Source organism: Lipotes vexillifer, unplaced genomic scaffold, assembly GCF_000442215.2.
Source record: "Lipotes vexillifer unplaced genomic scaffold, Lipotes_vexillifer_v1.1 scaffold4, whole genome shotgun sequence".
Lineage (NCBI taxonomy): Eukaryota > Metazoa > Chordata > Mammalia > Artiodactyla > Lipotidae > Lipotes > Lipotes vexillifer.
This window is the reverse complement of record NW_006785876.1, coordinates 4,882,392-4,899,528: the sequence shown is the minus strand read 5'-3', so window position 1 is coordinate 4,899,528 and position 17,137 is coordinate 4,882,392. Positions and strand designations below refer to the sequence as shown.

General features: G+C 47.9%; 2 protein-coding genes across 2 annotated transcripts in view; one reads left to right on the top strand and one right to left on the bottom strand.

Annotated features, from left to right (window-relative positions):
• Positions 1–8,431, top strand: part of XPO5 (exportin 5) — a 45,771-nt gene extending 37,340 nt beyond the window's left edge. Inside the window, exons 22-33 of the mRNA XM_007458318.1 lie at positions 59–159; positions 2,320–2,416; positions 3,235–3,371; positions 4,101–4,198; positions 4,775–4,821; positions 5,256–5,353; positions 5,978–6,040; positions 6,832–6,914; positions 7,367–7,474; positions 7,610–7,747; positions 7,949–8,113; positions 8,294–8,431. Of these exons, the coding sequence (XP_007458380.1) occupies positions 59–159; positions 2,320–2,416; positions 3,235–3,371; positions 4,101–4,198; positions 4,775–4,821; positions 5,256–5,353; positions 5,978–6,040; positions 6,832–6,914; positions 7,367–7,474; positions 7,610–7,747; positions 7,949–8,113; positions 8,294–8,431 (1,273 nt within the window). The remainder of the gene's footprint in view (positions 1–58; positions 160–2,319; positions 2,417–3,234; positions 3,372–4,100; positions 4,199–4,774; positions 4,822–5,255; positions 5,354–5,977; positions 6,041–6,831; positions 6,915–7,366; positions 7,475–7,609; positions 7,748–7,948; positions 8,114–8,293) is intronic.
• A 2,079-nt stretch (positions 8,432–10,510) lies between these two features.
• The window catches only part of POLR1C (RNA polymerase I and III subunit C), a 9,862-nt gene continuing 3,235 nt past the window's right edge, over positions 10,511–17,137 (bottom strand). Inside the window, exons 3-9 of the mRNA XM_007458269.1 lie at positions 12,554–12,661; positions 12,185–12,317; positions 11,781–11,900; positions 11,542–11,694; positions 11,237–11,386; positions 11,015–11,131; positions 10,511–10,870 (exon numbers count right to left, since the gene is read on the bottom strand). Of these exons, the coding sequence (XP_007458331.1) occupies positions 10,752–10,870; positions 11,015–11,131; positions 11,237–11,386; positions 11,542–11,694; positions 11,781–11,900; positions 12,185–12,317; positions 12,554–12,661 (900 nt within the window). The 3' untranslated portion in view covers positions 10,511–10,751. The remainder of the gene's footprint in view (positions 10,871–11,014; positions 11,132–11,236; positions 11,387–11,541; positions 11,695–11,780; positions 11,901–12,184; positions 12,318–12,553; positions 12,662–17,137) is intronic.

The following is a 17,137-nucleotide window of genomic DNA, read 5'->3' as shown; positions in this document are numbered from 1 at the left end:
ACTCTTTCCTTCTCCAGCAGACTAAGAAAAGTTCACATAGCATTCCTATTTTTTTCAGAACTCACAATACTTTATATGCACCAGAAATGCTAGCCAAAATGGCAGAACCTTTTACGAGGGTTCTAGATATGCTTGAAGTGGAAAAATCTGCTATTTTAGGTAAGAAATGTAACCTATTTTTTTTTCTTGAAGTTTTCTATACCTTTATATGCCTTTATATTTCTATACCTTATCTCTAATGCAGCTTCAGTGTGCCTTGTGTCACCTTCTCCTCACCTGGCACTACCTTGACCACCTGTTTGTTCAGAAATGCATGTATGGAGTTGATACAGGCTCTCTAGGAACAAGTGTGTCTACTTCATTATCTTATCATGCAGAGAAGGTCTTCAGAAGCACACACACCCCATGTTAACCCCTCCTTCACTTTAGCTGCCAGCTGGTAGTATGTGTTAGAGCCTTTAGATTGTAAATAAACCATGCTTTTTGACCTGAAGGATATTAGCGTACTTTCCTGCCTTTTGTGTATGGGGGGGAAAGTATTCAAACAATTAAGCTTAAATAGGTTTAATCAGTAAAATATGTATGTTATCACTTTTTTAAGGAATAGTTTCTGAGCCAAGTTTCCCAATTTTTACCTTGATCAGAATGTTGCTTTAACTCATTTCTCCCATTAGCACATAACTTCACGATCATAATTGTGATACGTGTTGTGAAGGCAGGTGACTCTGGGAGCGTTTATTGGGAGACCTGACCCAGTCTTGGAGTGGAGTCACAAGACTGCCTCCCAGTGGAGACTTGAAGGATGAACAGGGGCCAGCCAGGCTGGAGGCAAAAGGAGATGCTGAGCATTCTAGGCAGACAGAATGGCAGGTGCAAGATCCCGAGGCATACAGCAAAGAGCTTGATATGTCCAGGGGATAGGAAGGTGACTTGTGTGGCTGGAACACAGAGGGCAAGGCAGTTGGTTAGAAGTTAGAGCTAGAGGACTTCCCTGGTGGTGCAGCGGTTAAGAATCCGCCTGCCAATGCAGGGGACACAGGTTCAAGCCCTGGTCTGGGAAGATCCCACATGCCGCAGAGCAACAAAGCCCGTGCACCACAACTACTGAGCCTGCACAGCACAACTACTGAGGCTGTGTGCCACAACAACTGAAGCCCGCACACCTAGAGCCTGTGCTCTACAACAAGAGAAGCCACAGCAACGAGAAGCCCGCGCACCACGAAGAGCAGCACCCGCTCACTGCAACTAGAGAAAGACCGCGTGCAGCGACGAAGACCCAGCACAGCCAAAAATAAAAAATAAATAAGTAAATAAATTTATTTTAAAAAAAGAAGAAGAAGTTAGAGCTAGAGACACCAGAGATGTCTAAACCTTGTGCCTATCTCTGGAGCTTCAGGCTGGCTTACCATCACAACCCCAACAGTGTGTTTTTGCCCCCGCTATCACCTCTGCCTGGGCCTGGCCATGATTAAGCAATCTAGTGAGCATGCCTCAGCTATGACTTAATAATGAAAAGAAGACTGTTAGCTTGTCTTTCCAGGGCCCATGGCTATCTCTCTTGGCCTAAATGGTCCTGGGCCATTTCCTTTAGCACCACTACACTTAAGCTCCCTTTTGGAGGCACCAGTAAAAATGAAACGTCCAAAAAATGTCTTGTCATTAATATAAAAATTAGGTGTTGCTTCACCACCTGTTACCCTCCTGCCCCCACCCCCCGCCTTCAGTTATTCATATTAAGCCAGGAACTGCTGCTGTAGAAATGTATGACCAACCAAAACATACTAGAATGGACAAACAGTTCCCTCTGGCAGCTTCCAACCAGGAGCAAGATTGGAAACAAAATTGCCTCTGATTAGAAGTATAGATCTTTTAAGGCAATTGTTATACTGAGATAAGTGGGTTTCATTTTTATCTGCTATACACCTTGGGCTTTTGCATAAAATTTTGCTTGAAAAAGAGGTTCTGTGACTTAAAAAGGAAGCGGGGGACATTCCCAGTACTTTACAGAGAGATCATTTTGGGCTATCATTGTGTGTTTTGGTACAAGTTCCATCTGGAGAAACCCAGGCAAAAGTTAGAGTACTCAAACCTGGACACTTAAATAGCTTTCGCCTTTCCCTGCAAATACAGTGTAGCAGTCACTTTAGGGAAGCTGTTAGCACTTCCAGCTGGTAGAAGACTTGGTCAGCTGCTTTGCATTTTTAGCACCCCGCCCGCCCCCCCGCCGCCCCCCAAACCACCTCTGCCTACGGGAGGGTGTTGGCAGGTTGAGACCCTCAGCAGAGGAGCAGCAGGTTCCTGATCCATCTTTGTCTGTAGGATTACCTCAGCCTCTCTTGGAACTGAATGACTCTCCTGTCTACAAAACGGTCTTAGAAAGAATGCAGCGTTTCTTCTGCACCCTCTATGAGAACTGGTAAGGAACCAATGCTGCCTTTTCATATTCTCCTCCTAGACATGCATTGTATAGGATGGCCTTGGGTTGGACATCTGAACTAGAATTCTAGTGTACAGGTAATGTGAGGAAAGAATTTGACAGGAAACTAATGAGTCTAGTGTCAAGTCAAAATGAACAGGCTGGTTTCCTGCAATTTTTATTTTAATTGTCACATGTGCCTTTAAGTCCTAGCCATGACTTGATATTTTAATGCCCAGCTTGTCTGTTTCCAGTGCATAAAGTGATGAGACCAAAGTGAAGTCACAGTGATGGGGATGCATTTTCTCAGACCCCTCCTCATTCGCATAGCCCACTATCATGGGCACTGGGAGATAGCTGTGGCCATATTTTGTCTTGGGGTCCTGGTTGTGGCATCGGGGGTGTAACTGGCCCTTCTGTACACCAGCTTCCCCAGGGCACTGATCTCGCTAACACAGTGCTCTAGTCAGCCAACTAACAAAAGATTCTCCATGATAAATGCATATTACTTACGAAGTAATGAAAGGCTACTGTTGATCTTGGGTACCGACATCTATCTTTTAAAAGATGCTGAATCTGGTTTCAAGAAGTTTCCTTAAACGTTGGGGCGGGGGGGTGGCTATTATTTTCCCTTCTGATAGAAGATTAAGTCCACATCTTCGAAGTACACTGATTAAGCCAAAGTTCTCTTAAAACGAAAATACAATTAATTGCTTTTCTAGCTGAGAAGTCTTCTTGTAGACTAGAAATTCCCAAGGCAGTCAGGGCTGGCAATAACAGATAATGGATTTGATGTTGTTCATGATTTTCCCTTACAGTTTCCATATCCTAGGGAAGGCGGGCCCTTCCATGCAGCAGGACTTCTACACCGTGGAGCACCTGGCCACCCAGCTCCTCAGCTCTGCCTTCGTCAACTTGAACAATATTCCTGACTACCGACTCAGACCCATGCTTCATATCCTTTCAAAACTCCCTAGATGGGCTTCCCTGGTGGCGCAGTGGTTGAGAGTCCACCTGCCGATGCAGGGGACACGGGTTCGTGCCCCGGTCCGGGAAGATCCCACATGCCGCAGAGCGGCTGGGCCCGTGAGCCATGGCCGCTGAGCCTGCGCGTCCGGAGCCTGTGCTCCGCAATGGGAGAGGCCACAACAGTGAGAGGCCCGCGTACCGCAAAAAAAAAAAAAAAAAAAAAAAAAAAAAAAAAAAAAGGAAAAACTCCCTAGGTAACCCAGAGGGCCAGAAGATTGAAGACAGGAACAGTTCAGAAGCACCAGAGGAGGCAGAGCTGAGCTATATGAAATAGATGGAAACATTTCTGACAGTATATAGTAGCCACATTAGAAGGACAAGAAGATTGAAGTAAATAAAAGGAAAAACCTGAAAGCAGTCCAGGGGGTGTTGAAAGCTCTTTCTCCTTAGGGGAAATTCTTACCATCCCATTTCTTGGAAAGATGAAAAATGAAGCTTTTATCGCTTTTCTGTACTTTGTCAGGTGCTCCTCTTTGAAGAAGCACTCATACTGCATCTCATTCAGACTCTTTGTTTTTGTTTGGGGGAGTATCGTTCTTCCCTGAAAGTTACATTGTAAGGAGAGTTTATTACAATTCCAGCCTGGCAGGGGAGTGGTGCCTTAGAACGACGGGTGTGCGCTCGTGTGCTAAAGCTTCTTAACCTACTGTGGCATGGGTCTTTGTGAAGCCTCTGGTGCTCTTCTGTCCCCCGGAGCACTACGAAGCCCTGGTGTCTCCCATCCTTGGACCTCTTTTCACCTACCTTCACATGGTAAGAGATTGGCCAGGAAAGGGTGGCAAAGAGGCCTCTTAGAGTGGATGGCCTCTCATGAGTCTCACAAGTCAAGAGCTCCTGAAAGCATTGTCTCCTAGCCCTGCCAGGATGGCTGCACAGCCGCTCCACCCTTGCTGCCCAGGGTAGAGCAGCCCCCCTGAAGAAATAAACTGGTTCCATTGCCTGCAAACACCTGTAGACTCAGATTCTACTCCTATCCTTCTGTTAACTGAGGAGAGGTGATCAGGGGAGTGCTTTTCCTGGGTCTGTTTCCCTGACTCTGGAATTAAGCAGGGGGACCAGCTGGGCAGAGAATAGGTGTGTCCAGAGAGACTCAGGAGTTCTGAAATGTCATTGATCCTTTCCAAGCAAAGAAGTGTTTGATATGCTGCCCTTGTCGTGGGTGTGGGAGAGGTTACAGAAACCGTATCTGGTTTTTTAACCTTGTGGGGTCTCCCAAGGCCCTGTCATTGTTACCTGGACTCATCTTCAGCTAATTCTAACCATGAAGTGGCCCTTAGATATTATCTTTTCTCCCTAGTGTAGCACTTATTTCTTTTTTTGTTTCTCCAGAGGCTTTCCCAAAAATGGCAAGTCATCAACCAGAGGAGCCTGCTGTGGTAAGGGACTTTCTCTTCTCCGTGATGGATGAGCTGGCAGCCAGGTTTGGGGTGGGAGAAGGTAGACATGGAGGAAGAAGGACTCTGCCATCCCAGGGCTAGAACAGTAGTGGGTTATAGTCATCCTCAGCCTAGATGGTAGATCGCTTTTCTGTGACCATTAGGCAGACTCAGCTCAAGCCTTCATAGGGGGTACCTTCAGCTGCCTTAGGTGAATGCTGAGACATTCTTAGGATTTTGATCCATTCCCCTCAAGCCAACTGGATATAGTCACAAGTAATAATGCCCCTCAGTGGATCACTGCTGCGCATTCGTAACTTTTGAGTGGAATGTAGACCAGAGGAAGTCAGGAGAAGGAAGTGGGCACAGAAGGTCTAGCTAGGGTCACTGCTTCTTTTGCATTCCCATGGAACTTGGCCCCTGGTTTTCTGCAGTGGAGAAGATGAGACAACAGATGAAAACCCAGAGTCTCAAGAGATGCTGGAGGAACAACTGGTGAGGATGTTAACCCGAGAAGTCATGGACCTGATCAGTAAGTGGCGTGGGAACCAGGGGTAGAAGACAAGCCTTTTTCTGGAAAAATAAGCTGGTCACTCACCTAACATGTTTGCAGCAACACTGACAGATTGATAAGAAATAATTAACTGAATAGAAACTATGTAATTCTTAAGTCAATTTAAGGACACTTTATGAATTGTGAACTGCATTGTAGTTGTTCATACTAAGGGCAGATTATGAGGAAATGGTTTAAAATAGGAGGAAGTTGGATTAATGGTAGGAATAACTTCTAGCTTTGTCAAAATAGGGAAACTTTTAAATTCTTAGACATGAAGGTGGTTATATTTCGTTTTTATTCTTTGGTCAGTTCATTTGTTTGAGATCCAGAGTAGACCAAGTGTACATATCAGGCATCCTCTCCTGGTCATTTACTCTCAGATAATTCTGTAATTTCCCGCCAGTTGACTGAACTTGAAGAGGGACCAGAACACAGTCTGGTCAAATGCCTCCATTTCTGTTGGTGAAGCTGACTTTGTGCCTGGATGGTATCCCACCTTCCCCCACTCCTCACCTGCCCAGAGACAGTTTGGGATCCATTGGCCTGAGACGGCTGTTGTCTGGTGGTAATAAGCCTAGTAACCCTGCTTTCTTGCTTTAGCTGTGTGCTGTGTTTCAAAGAAAGGTGCTGACCATGGTACTGCTCCCCCTGCAGATGGAGATGGTAAGTGAGCCTGTTGCGGCCCTTGGAGGTCAGCCATTAAGCTCCTAAATATTGTTACTTCTGTAACCAGGTCAGTTCCCATAGAAACTGTGTCCCTAGTGGTCTGGTGTGCAGGAGACTTTGTACATCTAGCTTTCGTCCATGCTGGCCCCCTTGCTGTACTCCCCAGCACAGGCCCTCCTCAGAGCCTCCTCAGAGCCTCTGTGCTCGGTGACTCCTCTACCTAGCATGGTTGTTCTCCCAACTATATACCTGGCCCATCCCCTTGCTTTTTATTCAGGTCTCTGCTCAGATGTCACTTCTGAGAGGTCTTCCATGACCAGCTTATCAAAAACAGCAACGCCGGCCTCTAGATTCTTCCTCTGCTCTGTCTTCCAGCACTGATCACTACCTGACATGTTTTATTTGTGTTATTAATTACTTCTCTCCCTCACTAGAATTTAACTCCTAACAGGGAAGGGACTTTGTCGTATTCCTCTTATATCCCCAGTAACTGCTATAGTGGGTCCTCAAATATTTGTTTAATGACAAAAGATCCTCAGCATTTGCAGCTTTTTAGGTAACTGTCCAGAAAAATTCCTTGTTTTGCAAATGTATGGCTAGATGCATCTCTAGATCTGCCATGGGCAGAGGCTTCTACACCCTCTTATGAGGCTGGGGGGCTGTCCTCGTACCTTTAACCACCAGTCAGCCCAGGGTACTCACCTCTCCTTTACTCTGTGGGCTTCTGTCAGAAAGGACGGTCTCTGTTCTGAAAGGATGGAGCTTAACATTTTGGTCTCTACTTACAGATGAAGAGATGATGGCCACAGAGGTAACCCCCTCGGCCATGGCAGAGCTTACAGACCTGGGAAAATGTCTAATGAAGCATGAGGTGGGTGGAGGGGCAGGCGAGATTTTTTCCTTGCCCAGCCAGGGAGCCCACTTCCACTTTTCTCATTTTCTGATGCCATCAGGAGGGTTTTTTGGTAATACGCCTTTATATGAGTTAAAGAAAACAGTGGGAAAGGCACAAGGCCGCTGTGTTCCCATGCTGGCATGGACAAAGGCTCAGAAAAACACCCAGGCACATTGCCACCAGTCCCTGGTGTTCAGCCTCCCCCAGGCCTGAGCTCTCTTTCCTGCACATAGGTTTTCTCTTCTGTATTGTTTAGTTTTTCTTTTTTGGATGGCCTGATAGACATAGAGGAAATAAACTCCCATCTCTTCAGTAGCTGCTTTTATCATTTTCCTGCTTACCTATTAAAACTCTAGCTCCTGATGCATAAGAATTCAGAGAACATTGTACTTATTTTCCCATTGTAATTCTCCATCCTTTTCTGTTAGGATGTTTGTACAGCCCTGTTAATTACAGCCTTCAATTCCCTGGCCTGGAAGGATACTCTGTCCTGCCAGAGGACGACCACACAGCTCTGCTGGCCTCTCCTCAAACAAGTATGGTTACTCACCCTTTCTCCTCTCCCCTCATGAAACATTTGGGTCATGAGGATTGACTGAATCAGTTGGAAGAACTAGGGTGCTGAGGCCTTCAGAGTCCCGCTTTGGCCCTGAGCACAGCTGTCTCCCCAGGTGCTGTCAGGGACACTGCTCGCAGATGCTGTTACATGGCTCTTCACCAGTGTGCTGAAGGGCTTACAGACGCATGGGCAGCACGATGGCTGCATGGCTTCCCTGGTCCACCTGGCCTTCCAGATATATGAGGCGCTGGTGAGTGGAGAAAGCCTGGGGGCAGGATGGCTGCGGCTTCATCCCTCACAGCCTGCCTGCTCCTGGTCACTTGGGCCTTAATCCTAAACGTAGGCAGCTGCCAAGTTGCTAGTGCTGCCCCTGAGAAGTGGGTGTGGCAGGGGATAGGGAAGGTGACGGGGCCCAAAACTGCCATTGAGTGGGTTTACCCCTACTTCTCAGCGTCCCAGGTACCTGGAGATAAGAGCTGTGATGGAGCAGATCCCTGAAATTCAGAAGGACTCACTGGACCAGTTTGATTGCAAGCTTTTGAACCCCTCTCTGCAGAAAGTGGCTGACAAGCGCCGGAAGGACCAATTCAAACGCCTCATTGCTGGGTGCATTGGGGTAGGTCACACCCTTCACACCCTTTCCTTAGTGCTCCCAACCACCTTTGCAGTCTTCTTGGACCATGTGTACAGGCAAACCAGAAACCAGCTGTAGTCACGACCATTATGGTGAGATGATCTTTAAAACAACCCACGACTCGAGACCCAGCATTAGTTCTTTCTCGTTTGTCTTCCACAGAAACCCTTGGGCGAGCAGTTCCGAAAAGAAGTTCACATTAAGAATCTTCCCTCACTTTTCAAAAAAACAAAGCCAATGCTGGAAACAGAGGTGCTGGACAATGAGGAGGGAAGCCTGGCCACCATCTTTGAACCCTGAATCAAGCTTTTGGGCATTCTTCCTCGACCTTTATTGTCATCTCTTCTTCCCCTTTGTAGCTATTCTCTAGGCCCCTCTCCACTGCCACCTCACTTTACACCGTCGTCAGCCTGGAGAGAGATCCAGGTCTGGAGCTGGAGAGAGTGGGCCCTGTGCAGGGCCAGAAGCCACGCTAAAGCATCAAGAAAGGGAGTTAGGGCTTACACCATTCTGTCTAGATTACCCAGGTATCTCCCATCCTACTTGGAGTTTTGCCTTTTCCAAGAGAGAAAAGCTAGAGCAGAGCAGCCCTTCTCCCCAAGCCCTCCCGCCCCCAGGCAGCCATACACCTGTGCAGTGGTAACTAGGGGCGCTGTACCCAATGCTGAGACAAGCCAGGCTTGCGGCGGGGGCTCAGCCCTGAACTACTTGTGCCAGAGTTTCTCCTGGATCGTTGCAAGTCCCACTGAGCCCCCTTGCTGCTGGGCTGACAGGGACCTTCCCCATCCCCCAGGGGCATATCTGGGTCAGGTGCTGAGTGCTGAACTGAATTTGGCCAGTTCCTGCTTTGTTTTGAGCAAGAATCTGGTCACCTGATGGGATCCATGGTACAGGCCACTGCTAAGCTCTGGGCACAGTATCAAATGTTAGTACCTTCAGGGACCAGGGCTGGGCCAGGGTCTGTAGCGCTCTGTAACATCCCTTAGAGCTCACACATTTTGTCCCTCCATGAGTGACCCCTCAGTGTGGTTTCCCCAGTCCCCAGGGTCCACTCAGGCACAAGAGCCACAGTACCCTATCTAGTGTCACATGATGACATTGGCATTTAAGGATAACCCAGACCAACTAGGCTACATCTGTGACAAGCAGCTGGCAAAGCCACTGGTCTCTCCTAGGACTAGCTCAGTCCAGGTGCCTTCAAAAATCTCGTGGTCTTTCAGGTCCCTGGTCACTTCCCTCATGGGCCATTTCCAAAAGAAAAAATATGCCTTCCCATCACAACCTGTGAGTCTCCAGTCTGTTCTAAACATCACTGGATGGCCTTATAAGCACAGGGGACATGGATGCACGACTAGTTAATCTATACAGAAGGACACACATTTAGAGTGTGTGTCCATGTGTTCCCCACAGAGGCCTGGCATTGATCCAGTCCACTGACCAGGGTTTTGGTGATGCTGAAGCTGCAGCTTTTAGCTGGTGTGGCCCCCCCAGGTAGGGTAAGGTCAGGAAGAGGCAAAGCTGGGGAAACGGACTTGGGAGTCCCACATTGCGCTTTCTATGGCACGGGCTTGGTCCATCCCCTCTTCCTGGGTGGTGCTTTGGGCTTCTTGTCCACTGTGAAGGCCATCTCAGCATGTTTCCCTCCAAACTTGTTTGTTAGCTGCCTACTCTTCTCTGCGGTGGGGCTGTGGAGGGTATAGTTGTATTTATTGTGTTGTAATATTTTTAACATCCTGTGACTTCATGCTAGAAGTTTTCTATTGTTTATAGAACCTTTTTGTAGAAACATTAACTCTAAAGCACACCTGCATGTCAGTAAAAATCTCAATTTCATATAGAAAGGGCCCCATCTCCCTTTTTCAAACTAGTAACATACTCCAGGGTCACTGTTCCTCATGAGCATCTTGCTTGCTAAGGGGGCTGGACAGGAAAGAACTGTGACTGACAGACCTGCTCTGTCAAACCCTCTGAAATAGCATGCCAGCCAGAAGCAGCTTTCTATTCCTGACACGTAGACCAGGCAGCCCTTCCATTCTCGGTGTCGTCATTGTTGGCTACTGGACCTAACCCAGAGGGGCTGTCCAGAGGGGACTGTTATTCTTCCTTGTGTGGCTCTCAATGTGACTTGACTGCCATGGACCACCCTTTTTTCTCTCAGGAACTTCCTCTGGTAAGCAGCACACGGTATTTTTCTGTGGTCTGGCTGTGCCCCCAGAAACCATCACACTTGGCATTTCTCAAGGGGCTTCAGAGGGACTTGGCCCTGACTTGCAGTGATGTCTGAGCCCAATGCTCTTAACTGCTAAATAATGCCAGATCTCTTCTGAGGTGCCCCATATTTTTGGACGAAAACTGAAAAAGTCATCTCCAACAAATGGATTTTTGTCTGGATGTGGATTTATTTACATTAAGACCTTACGAAGGCATAAAAGTCACATTTTGTGGCACATTTAACAAAGTGTATTGACTGAAAATAAAGCTGGAATTGTCCCCAGAAAACTCAGGACCCCTAGTCTCCGGGCTCTCTACGGCAGTCCTGTGGGGGCAGGTCAGAGCCTAAAATCTTCAGCTTGTTGCCTCAGGAGCATCCAATCCCAGCCATGCCAGGTCCAGCGCAGCCTCAATCCATCTGAACCGCATCCAGTTCATCCAAGAACCGCCGGCACTTCCCCATCAGTACCTTGATGGCTTCACTCACCAGCACGTCTGGTGGCAACACCCCTGTTGACTCCACAGAGACTGGGGACCAAAGGGACACTTTAGCCCAGGCAGGGCTTACAAAAGCTCCTTATATGTATTGCTAGATTCCACATCTGAACTCTGCAAGGAAGCTGCAGCACCAAAGAACTCCACCCCCACCCCACCCTCCAACTTGAAACTCACAGATGTAATGGTTCCGAACACGAGCAAGCCGTACAACCTTCTTTAGCTTCTCGTTCCGGAAGACTTCCCTGCTGAAGGTATCTAGCCGGGGATTGGCAACTCTGGCCACCTTTTTACCTAATGAAAACAAACCATGTTATAAATACATGAGCCCAGAGCTTTTATTTCTCTGCTACCTTCAAAGAAAATATACTTTAGGGCCTGGCATCCCAAATCCCATACCTTGGATTTCTTGCACCTCAATAACACCAGGTGAGAAGCACCGGCTCAGCTCCTCAGCTGCATCCCCTTCCACGGGCTTAAGCAGGGTGATGTCCGGCAGGAGCCGGTAACTGGCTGTTGCCACAGGTGAAAACTTGGCATGATCTTTGCCTGGAGGGAAGAGGGAACTCAGAGCCTGGGAGGAGACCCTTCCTCACATTCCCTAAGCTCCTGACATCAAAGGCCCATTGGCTTTCTGCCTGTCGGGGACATCTCAGCCGAGTCCCTTAGTCATACCTCACCCCAGGGTAATCAAAGGGTCTCACCAATGCCCTTGACACAGTGCATGAGCAGGTCAATCTCCTGGCCAGGCCGCAGCTGAGCGATGAGGATATCATCATGTACCGGTCGGATGGTGCCCTCCGGGAAGAGGTCGGCCTGGTTCCCCAGGGGGACCCATGTCACGTGCCTGGTGTACACTGCGGGAGGAAGCACATCAGACCCAAGTCCCTAAAACTGGCACCCACCAACAGGGGGCCCTCTTCCTCACCCCACCGGTACCTACCTTTGTGGTTGACATAGAGCTCATTGGGGTCAGAGGAATCTTTAGCAGCGTGGGGGTTCCGAGTGCACCTGACCTGCAGCCGAAACTGCAGGGTATCTATCTCTGTCCCTTCTTCATCTCCTACACAAAGGGAGGAGGTGAGGGCTGTTAAAGAGCTAGTGGACGTCGGTGCCAGGCACCACGCTGAATGCCTTGCATTTTTCTCTCATCCTCTTGGCAACCCTGGTAAGGCAAGGGCAAGCGTCCTCACAGACAACAGCAATGATGTACCAAAAGATTGGTACTGGGCCCAAGGTCATACAGTAGCCAATCAAGGGTTCGAACACAGGCAGTCTGATTCCAGAATCAACTTCAGAGGAGAGCTGCCCACCTTGCCCCAAAATTTCATTTTCTCAAACCCTCACCTTGGTTCCGATATTCAAAAAGGCGGGGATCAGCCTGAATGGGGATGAGCCCCAAGCGGTGAGCGAGGATCTCATCCTGGACGATGGAAGTGTTGTTGTACACCAGGACCTTCTCCACAGCCATGGTTGGCACCTGCCCAAGAAAAGAAAGCCACTCATCTACAAAGACCCTGTAGATTCCCCATCTACTCCCTGCCTCCTGACATAGGGAGATGGAGACTTCCTCCTAGAAGAACGCTTGATGAAAAGTTTACAAAGAATGAGCAGGAGGAATGCTCAGCAAAACTGCAGGAAAAATACCACTTGAGACAATTCTACAAATGAGGATTCCCCACACAACTCCACCTTTGCCATCATGCCCACCTATACCTCAGCTAATAGAATGCGTCGAAAAGCATTGGCAATGGCTGCGTCGATTCCCACCATGTCAAACTCCAATGAGTTTTCATCCATGTGTACCACATCCACACGGAAATTCTAAAGGAACAGGAAAAACACAAAATGAAGCCTGCTCTCTACACAGTCAATACCTCCCCCCAGATATTCCCCTCAAGAACCTCCCTTTGCCCAGATGTCCCTCTCTTTTCCAATCATTTATTAGTTTCTAGAAAAGTCTTCATTTTTATCTTCAATTCATTTAAAATCCTCTGCAATATGGCTTCCAGCCAGGCCATCCACAGAGGCTATTTTACTAAGAATAGGCTCACATATTGCTCAGTCCAGTTGATACTACTCAATCCTTATCTTACTAGACACCTCCCTTGCACCTGGCATTGAGAGAATCCCGTTTCCAAACTACTGCCTTGATTTCTGAGCACCCATCTGTTCTCTTCCTTCTTGTCTGATCAGTCCTTCTACTAAATTCACAATCTTCCACCTACCATATACGTGTTACCATTTCCCAAGTGTTTGTGTCTCTCCAGGGTGACCTCAACCCCACTCACGGTTTTAGCAACTATCTGTACGGACAACTCCCCAAATTGTATCTCACTTCTGATCTCATATATATCTCCTGCTAGCCTGCTAGACTTCTCCATCCACAGGAAACTGAATGCATCAACACTCCCTTTCCCCAGACCCATTTCTCATCAGTAAATGACACCACCATCCATCCAAGTAGTTCCCCAACAAGCTAATTTTACACACCCCCCTCACAGCCCATATCCAAGCAACCACCAAATTTACCTTCTGTCTCCCGTGCTGTTTCCATGACAATCTTAGTTTCTGCCTTCAGCCTCAGCTCCCCTATGCAATTCTGTCACAAATCTGCACACACCACATGACAATCCTCAAATTCATTCTCTCCCAACCATTAAGCTTGCAGATATGATAATATCTGCCTAAGAGCTCTTCAAAAGCTCCCTACAGGCACCTACAGTGCCTACAATGCACTTCAGTCTTGCCTAACACTCATGCTGACCCACTTCATATTCTAGCAACAATGAACTGCTTGGACACTCCTCACCCTTCGCTTTTCTCAGCTTCTGCTCATCGTTCAAGGCTGAACTGAGATGTCATCTCCTTCAGGAAATCTTCCATACTTCTGCCCCCCCTTGTCATTCTGGATTAAGTGCCTGTGCAGAATACACCCGCCCCAAGCCCATCACCTTTTTTGCTTTCAACCGCCTTTACCGCATTACACTGGACTCATTTGTCTACGCATGCTCTTCTCCAACAAGACTGAGCATCTTGTTTGCAAAACAGGGCAGAAATTGTGTATACCGAGCACCTAGCATGTTGCTCGATATACGGAGCAAACCCCAAGTGAGGCAGGAAAGACAGGGCCCAACCCAAGGACAGCTTCCTCATACACAGACATTAGGCAAAAGGCAAAGCCACCTCTCCTTGTGTTGCACTTAAATGAGATTATGAAGCATGGAGGAATGGCATCAGCAACAAGAACATACATTAAACCTTGATTAAACTTTGTGACACCTGAACAGGGAACCCTGCCCAGAAAACCCAGAGCTCAGCCCAGCATGAGCAATAAAAATGCACAGGCTGCAGCTGACTGCTATACAACCTTCCACACCTGGTGCTTGACTGCTAAGGGAAAATGGCTCTTAGAGCACATGTGCAGTGGCTTCAGAAGACTCGCAAGAGAAGCGGATGTAACCAGGTGCAATTAAGATTCCCACCCCATCCTCCCACCAATGAATATTCTGCCCCTAATCAAAGAAACCTGCATCCATTCAAGGAACTGAAATAAAAGGGGGGGTCAGAAAACTCCTCAGATGCCCTCCTCACTGGCGAGGACGCCCGAGGTCTTTTCCAAGTGCGTTTGCTTCTGCCCCTTAATACATTGCTTCTTTGTTTCTCTCTACACCTCAGTCTGTGTGACTTTTTTTGCGTTCCCTGTCCAAATTCTTTTGGACAGGTAGAAGAACCTGGACCTTTAATTTAGCCTGTCTGGCATCAGTCTTTGGTAAGCAAGCCAGGAGACTTATTGGAAGTTAATTACCCTTCATCTTGGTCTCTTGTAAGTCTTAGCCTCCCACCTCCCTTGCACTTGAGTGGTGCTGCCTGACTTCCTATCATTACTTTTCTCTTTTGCTCTTTGTCGCGCCTCTGCGGCCCATCTCACTCATATTTTCGTGTCTTGCTCTCCTGGAAGTGCAGGAAGAGGAATTTGTCAGGTGCTTTCCAAGCTTGCTGCTAGGTCTTGCACTTCTCATTGTTGCAAGGCATGTCAGGCCAGCCTCTATTCACAGGCAGTCAGGGACCTGAACCACAGGAGCTTTGCCCTCTGGGTTTATCTTATCCACCATTTGATTAACTATTGTCAGGTTCAAATTAGCAAAAATATAAAATACAGCCTTACTTGGACAGACTGTAAGTTGAAGAAAGCTGAGGTTTTCTTAGATTTTTTTAAAACATAATTACACATACCGCCTCCCTCAGTGGCTGGTACCCATTTTCAGATACTTACCACCCTTTCAGAGAATGAAAACTAGAACCTAAATAGGTCCTGGAACTATAAGGATGTCCATTTTAGGGGAATGCACCCCAGGAACACAAGAATTAATCATTGGCTATAGAATCTACAGAGAAGCCTTGAAGCCTTCAGGAAGGTCGCTCACCCTAGGTATCGTAGACACCAGGGAAGGACACGGGCCTCAGGACAGGGGCTGGCAGGGTTGCCATATGATGGGGTCGCTACCCTCACATAGGCTACAGTCAGCAGGAGTGAGAAAAACAGGGATACCCGTAGCCAGTCCTGACTGACAATGCTCCTCTTTTTGGCAGGAGCTTGGTTCCCCTGAAGGATCACAGGTAATCTTTACTCCCAGGGACATACCCTTTGGGAGTATTCAGAGACACCAAGGACATTTTCTCTTTTGGGCTTTTGTGAACCCCATGCTGCCTGGGGACCCTGACCATTGAGGGCTATATGTCAGAACTAGTTAAACTCGAAAGGCACGTAAAACCAGTGAACTCATTAAGAGCAGTACTTAATTAATTTGGGACAAGTCCAGACAGTTGAATTCCTTCTGACCAAATGAGCCTCATCTAGGATTAAACTTGTGAAAGTTTTTAGAGAACGCACTAACACAGACTCCTCCACCCCAAGAACTAGTCCCTACTGGGACAACATTTTTTATCAGCTAGTCTGTCCCTGATATTAGATGAAAGCTCCAAAACTTACAGTTGGGCCCTCAGGATCTGATGCCTTAGCTTCTAGATATGGCCTATGGGGTATTTAATAACCGTGACCAGGCAGAGGAAGCCCTGAGGGACTGGCACAAAGGGGAACAAACTAAGAAACAGGCTCAACTGACAGCTCTTGCTGTCAGCAGTGCCTTGCAACCTCAAGGACCAAAGAGAAGACACGACACCAGATCAACAGAGACTCCACAAGGGGTCTGCTTCAAATGTGGTAAGCCAGGCCACAGCACCCGTTCCTGCTGCGTGGAAGAGGCGAAACTGCTTGCCCCATGTCCAAACTGTGGAAAGTCAGGCCATCAGACGTGAGAATGTCCCATGTCCAATTTGGACAAAGGGGTTTCGAAACTCCAAATGGTAGCTGCAGATAGCTGACAGGGCCGGGGGTCCTTGGCTCCCATGAAAAAACTCACCATCTCAACAGAAGAGCCCCAGGTGATCCTTAACAAGGCAGGTAAGAGGGTCTAATTTTTTAATCAATACAGGAGCCACCTGCTCTGTCTTTAAACAATTATGCTGGACTCTCAAATGTTAAAAGCTGCCTGGTATTGATAAAAATCGAGTATTGATAAAAATCCCCACAGTTGGTATTTCATTAAGCCACTCAATTGCCAATCTGAACAATATTTGGTCTCATATGCCTTCTCGGTAGTCCCTGAATGCCCCCATCCTTTAACGGGACAATACGTTATAAAAGCTTGGGAGACACTTCAGCGACTAGGAACAGGCCCCAACTTTTAAATTGCTCTGGCTGAAACCTAACATTTGGGTGAAACCTAACACCCATAAATTTTCAAGCCTGAGACAGAGACATCCCAGGAAGGGCCCCCCAGGCCAAGCTGATTATTACCAGGGGCAGGTTACTAGTCTTTTGTCAGTCACACACAATACTCCTATTCTGCCTGTTATCAAACCCAACAGGACCAAATAAGTATTTTGGGGACACCAAGAATGGATGACCAACTATTAGCTAAGCGGAGAACCTGTCTAGAGTTAAACCTATCCCTCCTCCCAAGTCTTCACAGGACATCGAGGACCACAGACAACCAGAAGAGTCCAGACAGGCGAGTCAGCCCCCTTCCAAACCTAAAGTTCTTATTAAAGAAGGACAAAAAAACTTCATAGGGCTTCCCTGGTGGCGCAGTGGTTGAGAGTCCGCCTGCCGATGCAGGGGACACGGGTTCGTGCTCTGGTCCGGGAAGATCCCACATGCCGCGGAGCGGCTGGGCCCGTGAGCCATGGCCGCTGAGCCTGCGCGTCCGGAGCCTGTGCTCCGCAACGGGAGAGGCC